The sequence below is a fragment of the Orbicella franksi genome, chromosome 3 (assembly GCF_964199315.1).
Source record: "Orbicella franksi chromosome 3, jaOrbFran1.1, whole genome shotgun sequence".
NCBI lineage: Eukaryota > Metazoa > Cnidaria > Anthozoa > Scleractinia > Merulinidae > Orbicella > Orbicella franksi.
The window spans coordinates 25,325,949-25,339,586 of NC_138147.1; the positions used below are offsets into that span (position 1 = coordinate 25,325,949).

The 13,638-nt window shown below is 36.5% G+C and overlaps 1 protein-coding gene across 1 annotated transcript; it reads right to left on the reverse strand.

Moving 5' to 3' along the window:
- Nucleotides 1-402: 402 nt before the first annotated feature.
- Nucleotides 403-11,146, reverse strand: LOC145482913 (uncharacterized). The gene is made up of 4 exons (XM_081461558.1): nucleotides 11,117-11,146; nucleotides 6,008-6,067; nucleotides 5,780-5,869; nucleotides 403-534 (listed from the first exon to the last, which is right to left on the reverse strand). Exons 1-4 carry the CDS (start codon nucleotides 11,144-11,146, stop codon nucleotides 481-483), a joined length of 234 nt encoding a protein of 77 aa, XP_081317684.1. The 3' UTR covers nucleotides 403-480.
- Nucleotides 11,147-13,638: the final 2,492 nt, after the last annotated feature.

Consider the following 13,638-nt stretch of genomic DNA (forward strand, 5'->3'; position numbering starts at 1 on the left):
TCAGTCGAGTTTAACTCTCTTATCGTTGCTGTATTTAGAAGAATTGCAGGATTGCTCGGAAGCCGGTTTACGCTAACCCAGGATTAAAAGTGAATCGAATTATAACTTTTTCTTCTATACAAATGGTTTTTGCTGTTTTGTTTTGTGTACATGGTGATTATTAAAACTCAAAGCAGAAGGCCAAACAATATACAGAAACCTCACCGCAAAGTTACAAAACTCAAATCAAAATTCTACCTTTTTCTGGGTTAGCTTAATTGGGCTTTGAACAACCCGGCCCAGGAGCTACGCTTTTAGGCTGGCCTAAATCTATATATTATTTTGTATTGTACTGTCCATCTGATTTAATAATTATGTTTTCCGCATTTTACGTGGAAGTACCTACTAATACCAAAGCCAAGATTATGAGAATGAATTAATGTAACTATGGATTGCACAGCTGTTACGTAGTTGATTTACAAGTAGGTGACGGTTACTCCTTTACTTTGGCAGGGACAACATAACAGTAAAGTACGAAACAATCATTCCAACAATCTGAAAAGTAAGAAATGAGATACAGACATTACCAAATTAACATAGGGCTGACCATCTTCATAGTATTTCCCCAACTCCATTTTCTTAATGGGACGGGTATACATAATAATGAAAGTTAAATGCTAGACTAAAGAGATTACTCAAGTTAAAGTTAATTTCACGAACAATACTTTCTTTTTCAATATTTTCAATATTTGCTTAGGTAAGATAGAGTCTGCATACGAGCCAAGTGGTCCATCAGGCCGGAGCTTATCCCGGTTTCTGTAGCATGAAGCGACTAGGAATATTTCTACTCTTCACTGGATGGGATGCTAGTCCATCGCAGTATTGCTCCCAGCATTAAGGGCGCCGTTGCCCATTTGTAAACCTGGGTGGAGAGAGGCACTGTGAGAGTAAAGTGTCTTGTCCAAGAACACAACACAATGTCCCTGGCCAGGGCTCGAACCCGGACCGCTAGGTCCGGAGACGAGCGCACTAACCATAAGCAAACCGCGCCTCCCATCAATAATTGCTTACAGACTTATAATTTATGGTTTATCAGATAAAAGATACTTTTTGGGTTTCTTGTAAATTCAAGTGCATTGATTAAGATGGACGCTAAGCCATTATATTGTAGATATAATGGGTGTAAAGGGGCATTGTGAGAGTAAAGAGTCTTACTTGAGTAAAGCTAAGTGTATACACAATAAACGTGACTTACGTACTTACTTACTTACTTAGTCACTTGTCCAAGAACACAACACAATGGCCTTGGCCAGGGCTCGAACCCGGACCACTAGGTCCGGAGACTTGCGCTAACCATAAGCAAACCGCGCCTCCCACAAATATAGTTTATAGTTTAAAAGATACTTTGGGTTTCTTGTAAATTAAAGTGCAGTGATCAAGATGGAAACTAAGCCATTACATTGAAGATACTGTACATCATCTCTAACAACAATTTTTTTTTCTGGCAATTGTTTCAATTGTAACCATTTCGAAATACCTCCTCAGCTATTACATGTACATATCAGCAACAATCAAATGCGTCCTAAAAATGTGTCGAAATTAAAAAAAAGGAGTTTTCTTTTTTATGCTATAACCTCCACCGCAAAAAAATCATGAAAGTTAGACATTTGGACCTTTTTCGCTGATTTATTGCACAATTTTTGGAAAGGAAATGCTTATAATCAGTCTGTGATATATACGTTATTAGTAACGGTCTGGTTTTACCGTTAGTGACGTGGACGTGGAAACTACAATCAATCTCCCAATGGAAAGACCCTTTGGATCACCTTTAAGGTCCAACATAAACGACACCAACTGAAATGCAATTAAACGTCAACTTACATAGTAACTTCTCTAGTTTACAAAGCATGAGGAACGTCCTCATCGACCCATAAATTATTTACTCCTGCAGTTTGTTTGTTTATTTGAATACTTGGCTACAAAGTCTTGTTATGCATTTCTGTATCTCTTCCTTTCTCACTCCCTTTCTCCGTTTCTTTCTGTGTTTTTTTTTTTTTTTTCTTTGTTTTCTTATTACGGAGGGAGATGGTGGGACAGGGTGTTTCTTTGCTGGAAAATTTTAATGAAAATGAATAGTAAGTTACAATAATAAATTACAACATATAGAGAAGAAGCCACATCAGCCTTTGCTGGTTTTTATGCGAGTTCACTGGTCTATCCTCGTCGAATTGGAATTTAGAGTGTTGGTTTTTGAGGAGGGAGGGAAACTGTAAAATCCAAGAAAAAAATATCAGAGAAACGTGGGAACCGACAACTAACTCAGCCCACATATGGCAACGGGCCGGAATCGAACTCCGGCCACATAGGTTGGAGGGGGAGGGGTGGGTGGGGGGAATGCTATCACCACTGCGCCATTCACGCTCCCGGTGTTCGTGAATATTAAAGAAAAGACAATTTATGTACCTGTAGAGCACCAAACACCTTCCTTTCGTCTTCCTCCGATCCAAGAGAAGTTTGTAAGAGATTTTGGAAGTTGTGAATCTAAAACAGAAATATCAAATTCACGATATGATAAATACATTGTCAACTTGGGAGTGCTTTTTAAGTTAGCAAATGAAAGTAGAACAGAGAGGTTTATAAGGCAAAGTGAGAGTAGCAACAGAAAGATCTTAAACACTTAAACTTACCATGCAATGAATGAAAGGAGAAATATGTAAATTGATGATAGAAGCAGGGTATTTAAATGCGAAAAAAAGAAACAGAAAGAAAGAAATTGAGTAACGAAACTACAGTTTAAAAAAAATGCGATGCTGCATACCTTTTGGCATACTTTAGATCCAAATATCATAATGACTGCTAAGAGACCACAAGAAGTCAAAAGCCAAAATATATTGCTGACGAGGGTAACATATTTGCCTTCTTCAGGTAAATTAATAGCTCTGTAACAATTGAAGCAAATCAGCGGAATGTATAGAGAGACCAGTCCAAATAAAACAGGAGCGAGTATCTTGTCAGCCATCTGGACCACTTCACACAATCTGTAATGTTCCATCCTGAAGGTTCCTATCTTTACGAAGACCGAATGACATGATGACATTCGCATATGCAGATCATCAAAGAATGCCTCTAGTATCAAGCATGTAATATAGAAAAACAGGATAGGACGATACCACACACCCATACCATAAATAATAAAGACGAGGGAAAGCATTCTAAAACCAAACCATCGACTCCAAGGTTTAACAGCTGCAATACTAATGTCCAACATTAGGTAACTCACCAAAGCAGCGATTGCACCACAGACAAAAAGGAAACAAAAGATTACAACAGATACTTTCGCCTTAATTTTCACCTTTTCTAAATTTGCATTGCTATTGATTGCGGGTAAACTTCCAAAGAAATTTTCAAATCGAGATTTCCGTGAGTCTCCTAGAGGCAAGCACAGTACAATCCAGCAAATCGTGGCGCTCAGAGCGAGCAAAAGACACCACAAGCTGAACATAAAGAAGAGATAAATGTTATTTCCAAAGAAAATATCGGCAAAAGACATAGTGAAATTCGACCAGGAACCAGAAAGTACCACAACGCAATAGATGCGTGGAACTAGTTTCCCACGTCGACCAGAAGCATTTGGCAAATGTTTTAAACTTGTCGGTTTTACGTTATACAGGGCCCCCGTTGATACCAGTCCTGCGACTGAAGGGGTCACCCTGTTTAAATATTGATTATTATTATTATTAGTATATTCCAAAACACTTCATCAGTTTCAACGTTGGACTGTAGATTTCGTCGATTGTTTTGAGCGTCTGTTCGTTGGCATCTGCTCTTTCAGCAATCGAGTCCTCGACTATTATAAAATCATTCCTCGTAGACTGAATTGAAATTGTGGAAAGCATTTCGTGATCACTAGGCATGGAAGCTTTGTTAGGCATCACTCTTGAAGGCATGATTTACGATCGTTAGTAATGCAACCGGGGCTCAAAACGTAAAAAGTTTCACTTCGTTATCAGTCTTAAAAGTAAATTACTTATTTATTTTCATTTGATAGGTTTTTTGTTTCGTTTCCTTTAATAGCGTCTGTAGACATTAGAGTATGTATTCTTAATTAAGATTTGAATTTCTCTTAAACAACAAGGTGGATTTAATTTGAATCAGTGAGCAATTACGATTCTCTTCTCTTAAATGACCTGGAGAGAGGTTGCAATTATCTCTGTGCAAGCTAAGTTCAAGTTAATTATTCCTTATGCTTTCAAATAGGGAAGATGGATGAAAACAAGATGTTTTATTGTCCCGCATCAAAGGTTTATTTAAAATCCTTTATATAGAGAGAACGTTTGGTTGTTGTTGTTTTTTTTTTTGCATGAGAAAAGTCCAGTTGTTTTTCCTTACAATGCTGAGTACCTACAATGATGACAGTTGTATAATTCTGTGCTCTCCTGTTAGCATGCAATGAAATAAATAAAATATATATAAATAAAAGTTGAAGGTAGAAATCAAGAGAAGCATATAGTCGTAAATAAACTTTGTCACTCTGGGCCATATAATTATTTGATCGATTTGACTCTTCAGCGCGACTATCAGAAGCAAAATAAAAGTCGGCAATCTTTACTACATCCACATTAATTTATTTATTTTATTTTTACATATTAACTTTACATTAAACTTTCATTTCTAAAATTTTAGTCAATCGATCTAGAAGCAATATACTTTAGACATCCTATAGAATACCGCTATTCTGGGTTATATTTTAAGCTCTACCGCATCATGTGTTCTGTGCATCTTTGTTAAATGTAGTAGGAAATTAAATCAAAAATTAAAAAAAAAAAAAAAAAAAAAAAAACACTTTTGGTTGTCGTCCAATTATGCCAAACTTTCGCCTTTCCTTTGATATTACATCGATCTCAGAACTGTTGGGTACTTCACAACTCTATTAACGACTTATACATTGTTCAAATATAATCGACGAAAACAAAAACTAAGGTCAACGGTAGAGGGAGTGCCGGATCAAAACGTTGTTCTCGTTTTTCTTCACAGCTTTTCCTCTGGGTATGAGTTAGCTTGGGAGACTCAACATGACAGCAAAGTAAGAAATAATTATTCCAACAACCTGGAAAAAGACAACACCAAAGATTTTAGAACATAGTTACTGTTTAATCAAATAATAATAATATAATGAATGGAGCTTTACGGAAATTTGTACCCTTTTTGAACTTAGGGTCTCTCTTTGGTTTTAGTGAGGCCGTATGCATAGGTATAACTAATGAGGGTAAACTCGTAAGGATACATATTGACCATATTGAAGTAGTAAGGTAAAGGTAAAGTCTGCATACGAGCCAAGCGGCCCGCCAGAGCGAAGCTTATCCCGGTTTCCTTAGCATGAAGCGACTAGGGGTGTTTCTACTCCCCCCTTAATGGAATGGTAGTCCATCGCAGGGTTACCCTCAGCATTAAATTGGCTGGTACCCATTTAAACACCTGGGTGGACAGAGGCACTGTGAGAGTAGAGTGTCTGGCCCAAGAACACAACACAATGTCCCGGGCCAGGGCTCGAACCCGGACCGTTCGATCCGGAGACAAGCGCACTAACCATGAGGCCACTGCACCTCCACACATATTAAAGTAGTGGTTCACTGAAAATTTCATTTGCTAAATACGAAGTTGAACTTACAGCACACATGTACATTTTTTTATCATTTATCACCATCACAAAGTACACAAAAAGACAAATGTTGGAACAACAAATGCCCTAGGCTACTCATCGTCGATTTTTCTAAACATTTCACATAAAAACAGACTTTACCGTTAGAGACATGGATTTATTGATGACAGCCAGTCCTCCAACGGAAAGACCCTTGGGGTCGCCTTGAATATCCAGCACAAACATCAGTAACTGAAAAAAAAAAAGTTACAAAGAAAAATTGAGGGTCCACTCACTTATGTCCAAATAGAGAGTCAAAGTAGTTTGTATATAACATGTTCAAATGGGTACGTAGGGTATAAACGTCCTCAATTTTGGTATAATAAATACCTTCGATTCATCTGCTGTTGAGACAGGAAACATTTGCAAAACTTTTTGAAAGCTATAAATCTGAAAACCAAAAACATAAAATAAAGAAACAAATAATGGCAATACTAATAAAATAGGATTTAAGATACATACATCATCAGAAAAATGTGGGCTTTCAAACTGATGTAGCTGATTTTCACGTACGTTTTAAATTGTTTTAAATTATTGGAACTTGATTCGGGCCAAAAAAAAAAATTATTGTAACCTCAAGAGAGTGCTTTCTAGCGTGTAAAAACAACTAAATTTATGAAACGGCGCATTTTTTGACGAAATTCGAGGTGTATGGATATGACCCAGATATGAGATTTTCTTAACCTTAGGAATTTTTTTTTTGTTTTTTGTTTTTTGTTTTTTGGCTAAGAGCATCGAACACTTTAAATACTTTAAACAAAATGAATAACATGCTAAAAAGTCTATATAATATCGGTTACCCAAATACATTTACCGCCACAGAAATGATTTCCTTTGTTATAACAGTTTGGTATGAGTTTGAGAAATTATGAAGGGATGACTTTCTAAGCTATACCTTTTCGCCGACTTTGGATCCAAACACCAAAATAACTCCTAAGATAGCAGCTGCTAAGAGAAACCAGAACAGATTGTACAAAAAGAATATTTGCGAATCTTCGTCACGGGGTTTAGCAACATTGTAGAAACTGAAGCAAAGGAGCGGAATGTACACAGAAACAAACACGAGAAGAAGAGGGGCAAGCACTTTGTCAGCAAGCTCAACTACTTCACATAGTTTGTGATACTCTCTTTTCAAGGCTGTCAGGTCCATTGGGGTCGAATGTGATAGCAACATTCTCCTATGCAAATCTTCGAAAATAGTCTCCAGCATCAGGCTTGTAATGCAGAAAAAGATAATTGGTAGCAGCCACGAACCGACTCCGATGATCAGGAAAGTTGGTGAGAATACCCTAAAACCAAACCATCCATGCCAAGGCTTAAATATACCAATGTTGAATTCATTAAAAAACAGTAATCCAGCGAGGATACCTGCTGCGGAGAAAATGAAGAGGATACAAAACACAGCTAAGGCTATTCTGGAGTTCTTTTTCACCTTTTCTAAATTAATCGTCTTAACGGTAGCCAAGAGATAACAAAGACACTTTTCTAATCGAGATTTCTTCGTTCCAGTTATAGGTAAGACCACCAAGCTTATCGTAGCGTTGAGTGCAATAAATAAACACCAGAGAGTCATCATTAGAACGACATATATATCATTCTCAAACATCATTGCCATAAAGGACAAAATACAATTAAGCCAGAAGCCAGAAGCTAACACACAACAATAAATGCGGGTAAGACCATTCCGTTTCCTGTACGGACTAGAGGTGCCTCTAAAATTTTTTAAAGTCACATCTCCAAAATATGTTCCAAAACTCTTCATTACTCTCAGCAACGGACTGTATACATCTTCGACTGCTTTAAGAAACCGCTCGTCGGCATTTTCTTGCTCTTGACTTTCAACATTGAAGGGAACGTCATTTGTCACACTTGGTGCTGCGGCTGCTGAGATCCGTATTTCTTGGTTCCCAATAAAGGAAGCTTGGAAAGGTGTCACTCGAGAAGGCATGATTACATTGACTCCTGGTTACTGAAGGAAAAGGGTGATTATATTTCCTAATTTAGACGTCGATGTTTTTTTTTTTCATAGTGTTGATAAACTGAACCCCTTGCAGTGAAATGAAAATCATTTTCACTAGAAGCGATAATGGACTTTATATTTTCAATTTAAATACATTAAGTCAATATCAACAGGCATAGTTCATTTCCCTTATCAAATTGTAATAGGAAGCAAATTATTAATTATTGATCTGCTTATCGCAATTCTTTGGTACTTTTTTCTAGTTTTCGTCCTTTGTTGTAAATTCATATAATTTGTTGGAAGATATATATTTGTGTCGCTTTTAATTTGCTTTATAGATTTTTATGTGAAATTGCCTCCATCTCGCGATCTCAATGGCGTGGTTCCTCTATTGAAGTGCAAATGATTTCCTTGGGCAAAGTTCTGTACAATGAAATACAACTTGTTTTCTAAACGTTCGGAAATTCTTAATAATCCATCTCCTGGTCGGTGTTCCCTCTTGTTAATTCAATCTAGCACTTTAATTAAAATTCACTGTTATTAACACATTTGAAATTTCAAAGAAGAAAAATAAATAAACAGTATTATCACCAGCAGTGTGATTTAATTAAAAACGTACAGTACCGAGAAATGAATCGGTCTCTATGACATTTACGATCCACACAAGCTGTTTTTGAATGTTTAATTCTTTTCTTCGTGTGTGGGAATTGTAAGTAATGAATTCGCGGTAAAGATACCAGTAATAATTTACAATTTTTGAAACTGCAAAAGAGTTTCGCCACGCAAGCTTTTGTGGTGAAAATTTCAAGTCAATATCACTGACCTACCCAGAAGTAATTTTTTTTTTTGCGTCACCATTTATAAGTTCTCTGAGTAACTCAGAAATGGCATTTATAGAGACTGAATAAATAATAACTTTTCCAGAAAAAGCTAGATGTGGTCATCTAGCTGAATATGGATTGAGTTTGCGAGACAATTGTTTACGTTTATGAAACGTTTACCCAAAACCCTGTCGTTTGTTCGCCTCCCTGTCAATACTTTTCTTATCAGATCTATGCGCGAAACCAATCTTGTAATAGGTGGGCGGCTTACGCACTGATCTATACTGACTGTTTTTGTTTTTGTTGTCGTTTGTTTGTTTGTTTATTTTTTTATTTTCTATTTTTTATTTATTTATTTTTTTTTTTTGCTGAGAGTGAAAAGTTATGAGGCTAATGATTTTGATGAACCAAAATATTAGAAGTTTGGAATTGTGTCGAACGGTTCTATATACAAAAGACCGATGGCCCGTAGCTGTTCTGAATAGCGGCTAACTTAGGTTATTTCTATGTCTAGTATGGTGACAGCTTATGGACATGGCTCTACTCGCGGATATGCCAAGCTAATATGCCTGAGAAAGAACGTTCTGGCATTCAACACCATTACGGTGTCTCTGTACTCAGGTCGCTGGGCAACCGGAGGCCAATAGAGAGTTCCATTCAGCATTGAGACTCTTTGCTAATATTTCGAAATGATAGCAGTCTGAGAGCATTGTTTGGTTGTTTTTTTTATTATTATTTTTATTATTATTATTATTATTATTATTATTGCCATTTATAAATACATTTACAAAATGTCAAAGGAATTTCACCCCTTCCTCCTCCACTCTGTTATCTTCCTATTCCTGCTCTTCTCTATTTTTACCTTTATTTTGTCATTTATTTATATTTAACTATTTTGACATCATTTGGAGTTATTTTGAGGCTGTTAGGAATCGTGATATCAAAGTGCGCAGGTCATTTGGTGCAAAATAATGTATTTTACATCGACAACAATTTTCCTTTAACTAAACTTTGCCAGAAGAGTGCAGTTGTAAAGATATGAAATGTGCAAAAACACACACATGATTTAAAATGTTGTTCGCATTTTACACGAAAGCATCTCAGATACCAAAAGCCAAGATCATGAGAATTAAGTCAGTACAAGTCATGGATTATGATTTAAACAACTTTGACGTAGTTGGTTCACATCATCTTCAGTTTTTATCGGTGACCTTTGCTCTATTACTTTGGCAGGGTCAACATAATAGCAAAGTATGAGACAATTGATCCAACAATCTAAAAAACGAGAAAGATATGTAGACATTTAAAAATTAAAACAGAGCTAACCTCTTTCCTTGTAGTTTCTCAATTACGTTGTCATAATGGGGAGACAAAATGATAAAAGATAAACGCTGGACATAACTTTTTTGTATGAAACCATTTTCAGTATTTGCATAGGTTTTGAACTAATTTCGAGGGCAACGGGGAATAATTGATTACAAGTAATTGGAAAAACTAAAAGGAAAAGAGACTTGGGATTAATTGACGTGTTCTCAGCCAACCAGCATGCTGATTGAATGTACAGTATTAGTTGTGATATTTCGAAATATGTCGTGATATTTCGTGTTTCTTGCAAATTTCAGTCGAATGATCAATATCCACACTACGCTAATATAATGTAGATACTGCCGCCCAGTTCAATTGTAACTATCAGGATATTTCTCTTCAACGATTTCAAACAAGTGACAATGCAAAAAAGAAAAAAAAACCCTCTTAAAAACATGTCTAACACAGACGAAAATCGGTCCTTTTCTTTTTTAATATGGTATATTTTCTTACGGCTAAAATCGTGGAAGGCAGACATTCCACATTTGTTGCAGATTTATTTCGCCATTTTGTAAAGAACATGCTTATAATCAGTCTGTAATAGCTTCTTACTGGTAACTGACTCGTTTTACCGTTAGTGACGTGGACTACGACCAGTTCCCCAATGGAAAGATCCTTTGGTTCACCTTGAAGGTCCAACATAAACGACACTAACTGAAATACAATTAAATAAAAGTTAACGTTAAGTAATTTGTCTAGTATACAAAGGACAGTTAGCGTCGTCCTTGACTCACACAGAAACTTTATATCTGATATCATAATCATATTTATTTAATGATACTTTTGGTTTGTTTGTTTGTTTGTTTGTTAACTTAATTAGTAAGTTTTGGGGTGGGGGAGGGGAGAAGGGGAAGGGGAGGGGAGGAGGAGGGGAGGACGGGAGGACGGGAGAAGGGGAGGACGGGAAGTACCTGTATAGCAACAAACACCTTCCTTTCGTCTTCCTTTGACCCAAGAGAGGTTTGTAAGATATTTCGGAAGTTGTGAATCTGAAACAGAAATATCAAAACACACGTCGACAAATGCAAAGTCAAACAAATGGAATACAAAGTGAGTACTACAGTAGCGCTAGAAAGTCTCCAAGCAATTCAATTGACCATGTACATGTAATGAATGAAGGGGGAAATGTGACAATGATAAAAAAAAAAAAAAAGAAAAGATATTTGAAATTCAAAAACAGGTAAACAACAAATAAAATGAAAGACATCAATGAACAAAACTATTTGAAAAATAGTTATTGTTGTTATTGTCAAAGAATAAATTTATCCGATGCTATGAACACAATTGATGTACCTTGTCGCAGACTTTGGATCCAAATGACATGATGACTGCTAAAAGACTAGAACACGTCAGAAACCAAAATATATTGCTGACGAGTGACACAACTTTGTCTTCTTCAGGTAAATTAACCGCTTGGTAGAAATTGAAGCAAATCAGCGGAATATATAAAGAGACCAGTCCAAACAAAAGACGGGCGAGCATCTTGTCAGCAATCTGGACTACTTCGCACAATCTGAAATGTTCCATCTTAAACGTTCCTATTTCGACTAGGACCGAATGAAATGACGACATTCGCATATGCAGATCATCAAACAGAGCCTCAAGTATCAAACACGTAATATAGAAAAAAGGAGAGTAAGAAGACACACACTCATACCATAGATAAAGAAGATGAGGGAAATTATTCTAATACCAAACCATCCATCCCAAGGTTTGAGAGCTGCAATGCTAAAGTCCAACATTAGATAGGTTGTTAAGGTACCTATGGCACCACAGACAAAAAAAGAACAAAATATAACTATGCCCTTTTTGGACTTACTTTTCACCTTTTCTAAATTAACATTGCTATTGATGGCGATTAAATTTCGAAAGAAATTTTCACAACGGGATTTCTTCGAATCTCCTAGAGGCACCCATTGTACAATCAAGGAAATTGTGGCGCTCAGTGCAATCAAAAGACACCATAAGCTGACCGTTATGAAAAGATAAATGTTATTTCCAAGAAAAACTCCGGCAAAAGACATAATGAAATTCAACCAGAACCCGGAAACTACCACAACACAATAAATGCGTGTGAGATAAACCAGTTTTCTGCAACGACCAGAAGCATATGCCAAGTGTTTTAAGTTTGTCTGTTCAGAGTATATTCCAAAATACTTCATCAGTTTTAACACCGGACTATAGACGTCGTCGATTATTTTAAGCATCTGTTCGTTGACATTTGTTTCTGCAGAAATCGAGTTGTCAACTGCTGTCACATCACTCCTCGTAGGTTGAATTGAAATCGATGAAGGCATTCCCTGTTCACTGTGCATAGGAACTTCGTTAGATGTCACTCTTGAAGGCATGATCATTGATCGGTTGAGATTCAAAGGAACCTCAAATCGTAAAAAGTTTCACTTTGTTATCAGTCTTGCAAGTTAATTACTTTTTTTTCAATGGGTATGTTTTTGTTTCATCGTCTTTAATAGCGTTGGGAGAGACGCCAGCCTGTATTCCTAATTAATATTTGAAATTCACTTTTAACAATATCGCATATTTAATTTAAATTAGTATGCAGTTGATTTTTTTTTTCTCTTCAGTGACCTGCAGAGGGCCTGCAATTAACTACGTTAATAATTCGTCTCTTTTTAAAAGGTTCGTTGAAAATAAAAGCTATGTACTATGTATCGTGTTGTCTTGCATCAAATGTTTAAAAGGAGAGTGCACGGGTGTTTTTCTTACATGGGAAATTCCCAGATGTTTATCATTACAATACCTTATACAAACAATCTTTTCTTTACTTTTCTTTTCTTCTTTTCCTTCTTTTCTTTCTTTTCTTTGTGTTTTCCCTCTTCTTTCTTAACATGAAATAAATAGAAAAAGGAAGGGAAAAAATCAAGCAAAACTCAAACGCGTTGAAGACAAGATATTTAGGTGCGTAAATATTCAAATGTGCCACAACGGGCTATTTAACGATTTCATCGATTTCATGAACAATTCGAGACGCTATCAGCAAAAAAATAAGAGTCGACAAGTTTTACTCCTTTTCCGTTATGTTATTCATTCTTTTATTATTGTTCTGTACCTTACAGTTCGTTTTTTTTATGCCTTTGTGAAACGTAATGAACATGTTAATATATTTTTTTTAAAGACAGAAATAAAAAAAGGGAAAAACAAACGAACCAGTCAAACATAAAAAGAAAGTCAGAGAAAAATTATTCCCTGATTCATTGCTGCCAGCATTGAAGTATTGTTAAGTGTGTGCAAATAAACTCTGTATGTTTAATTATACAAAACCAAAATTGCGCCTTCCTTTTGCTATTTTTTGATAATTTTTATTCCACGTGCCTGGAAGATCTCATTGAGTATTGGGAGAGAACGAACTTGACAAGTGTTATCATTGTTGAAATAAAATAGGGGAAACATTAATGTCTACGGTGTTTTGCTTGCATGGACCATATAATCGAGATCAAAACGGTTGTTCTGGGTTTTGTTCACTCCATCTTCATGAGAGTTAACTTCGTAGCTAAGGTAAGGTCTGGTGGCTCATCAGGCCGGAGCTTATCCCGGCTTCTGTTGCGTAAAGCGACTAAGAGTATTTCTACTCCCCCCTGGTTGGGATGCTAGTCCATCGCAGGTTACCTCCAGCATTAAGTTCTGCTGTACCCATTTATACACCTGGGTGGAGGCGGCACTGTGAGAGTAACGTCTTGCTAAAGACTACAGCGCAATGTCCTCGGCCAGGGATCGAACTCGGATCGTTCGACCCGGAGACGAGTCAATTTGTAACTGCAAGCCGGATAGTTTAACATGCTTTCTCGATCTTTTCTTTT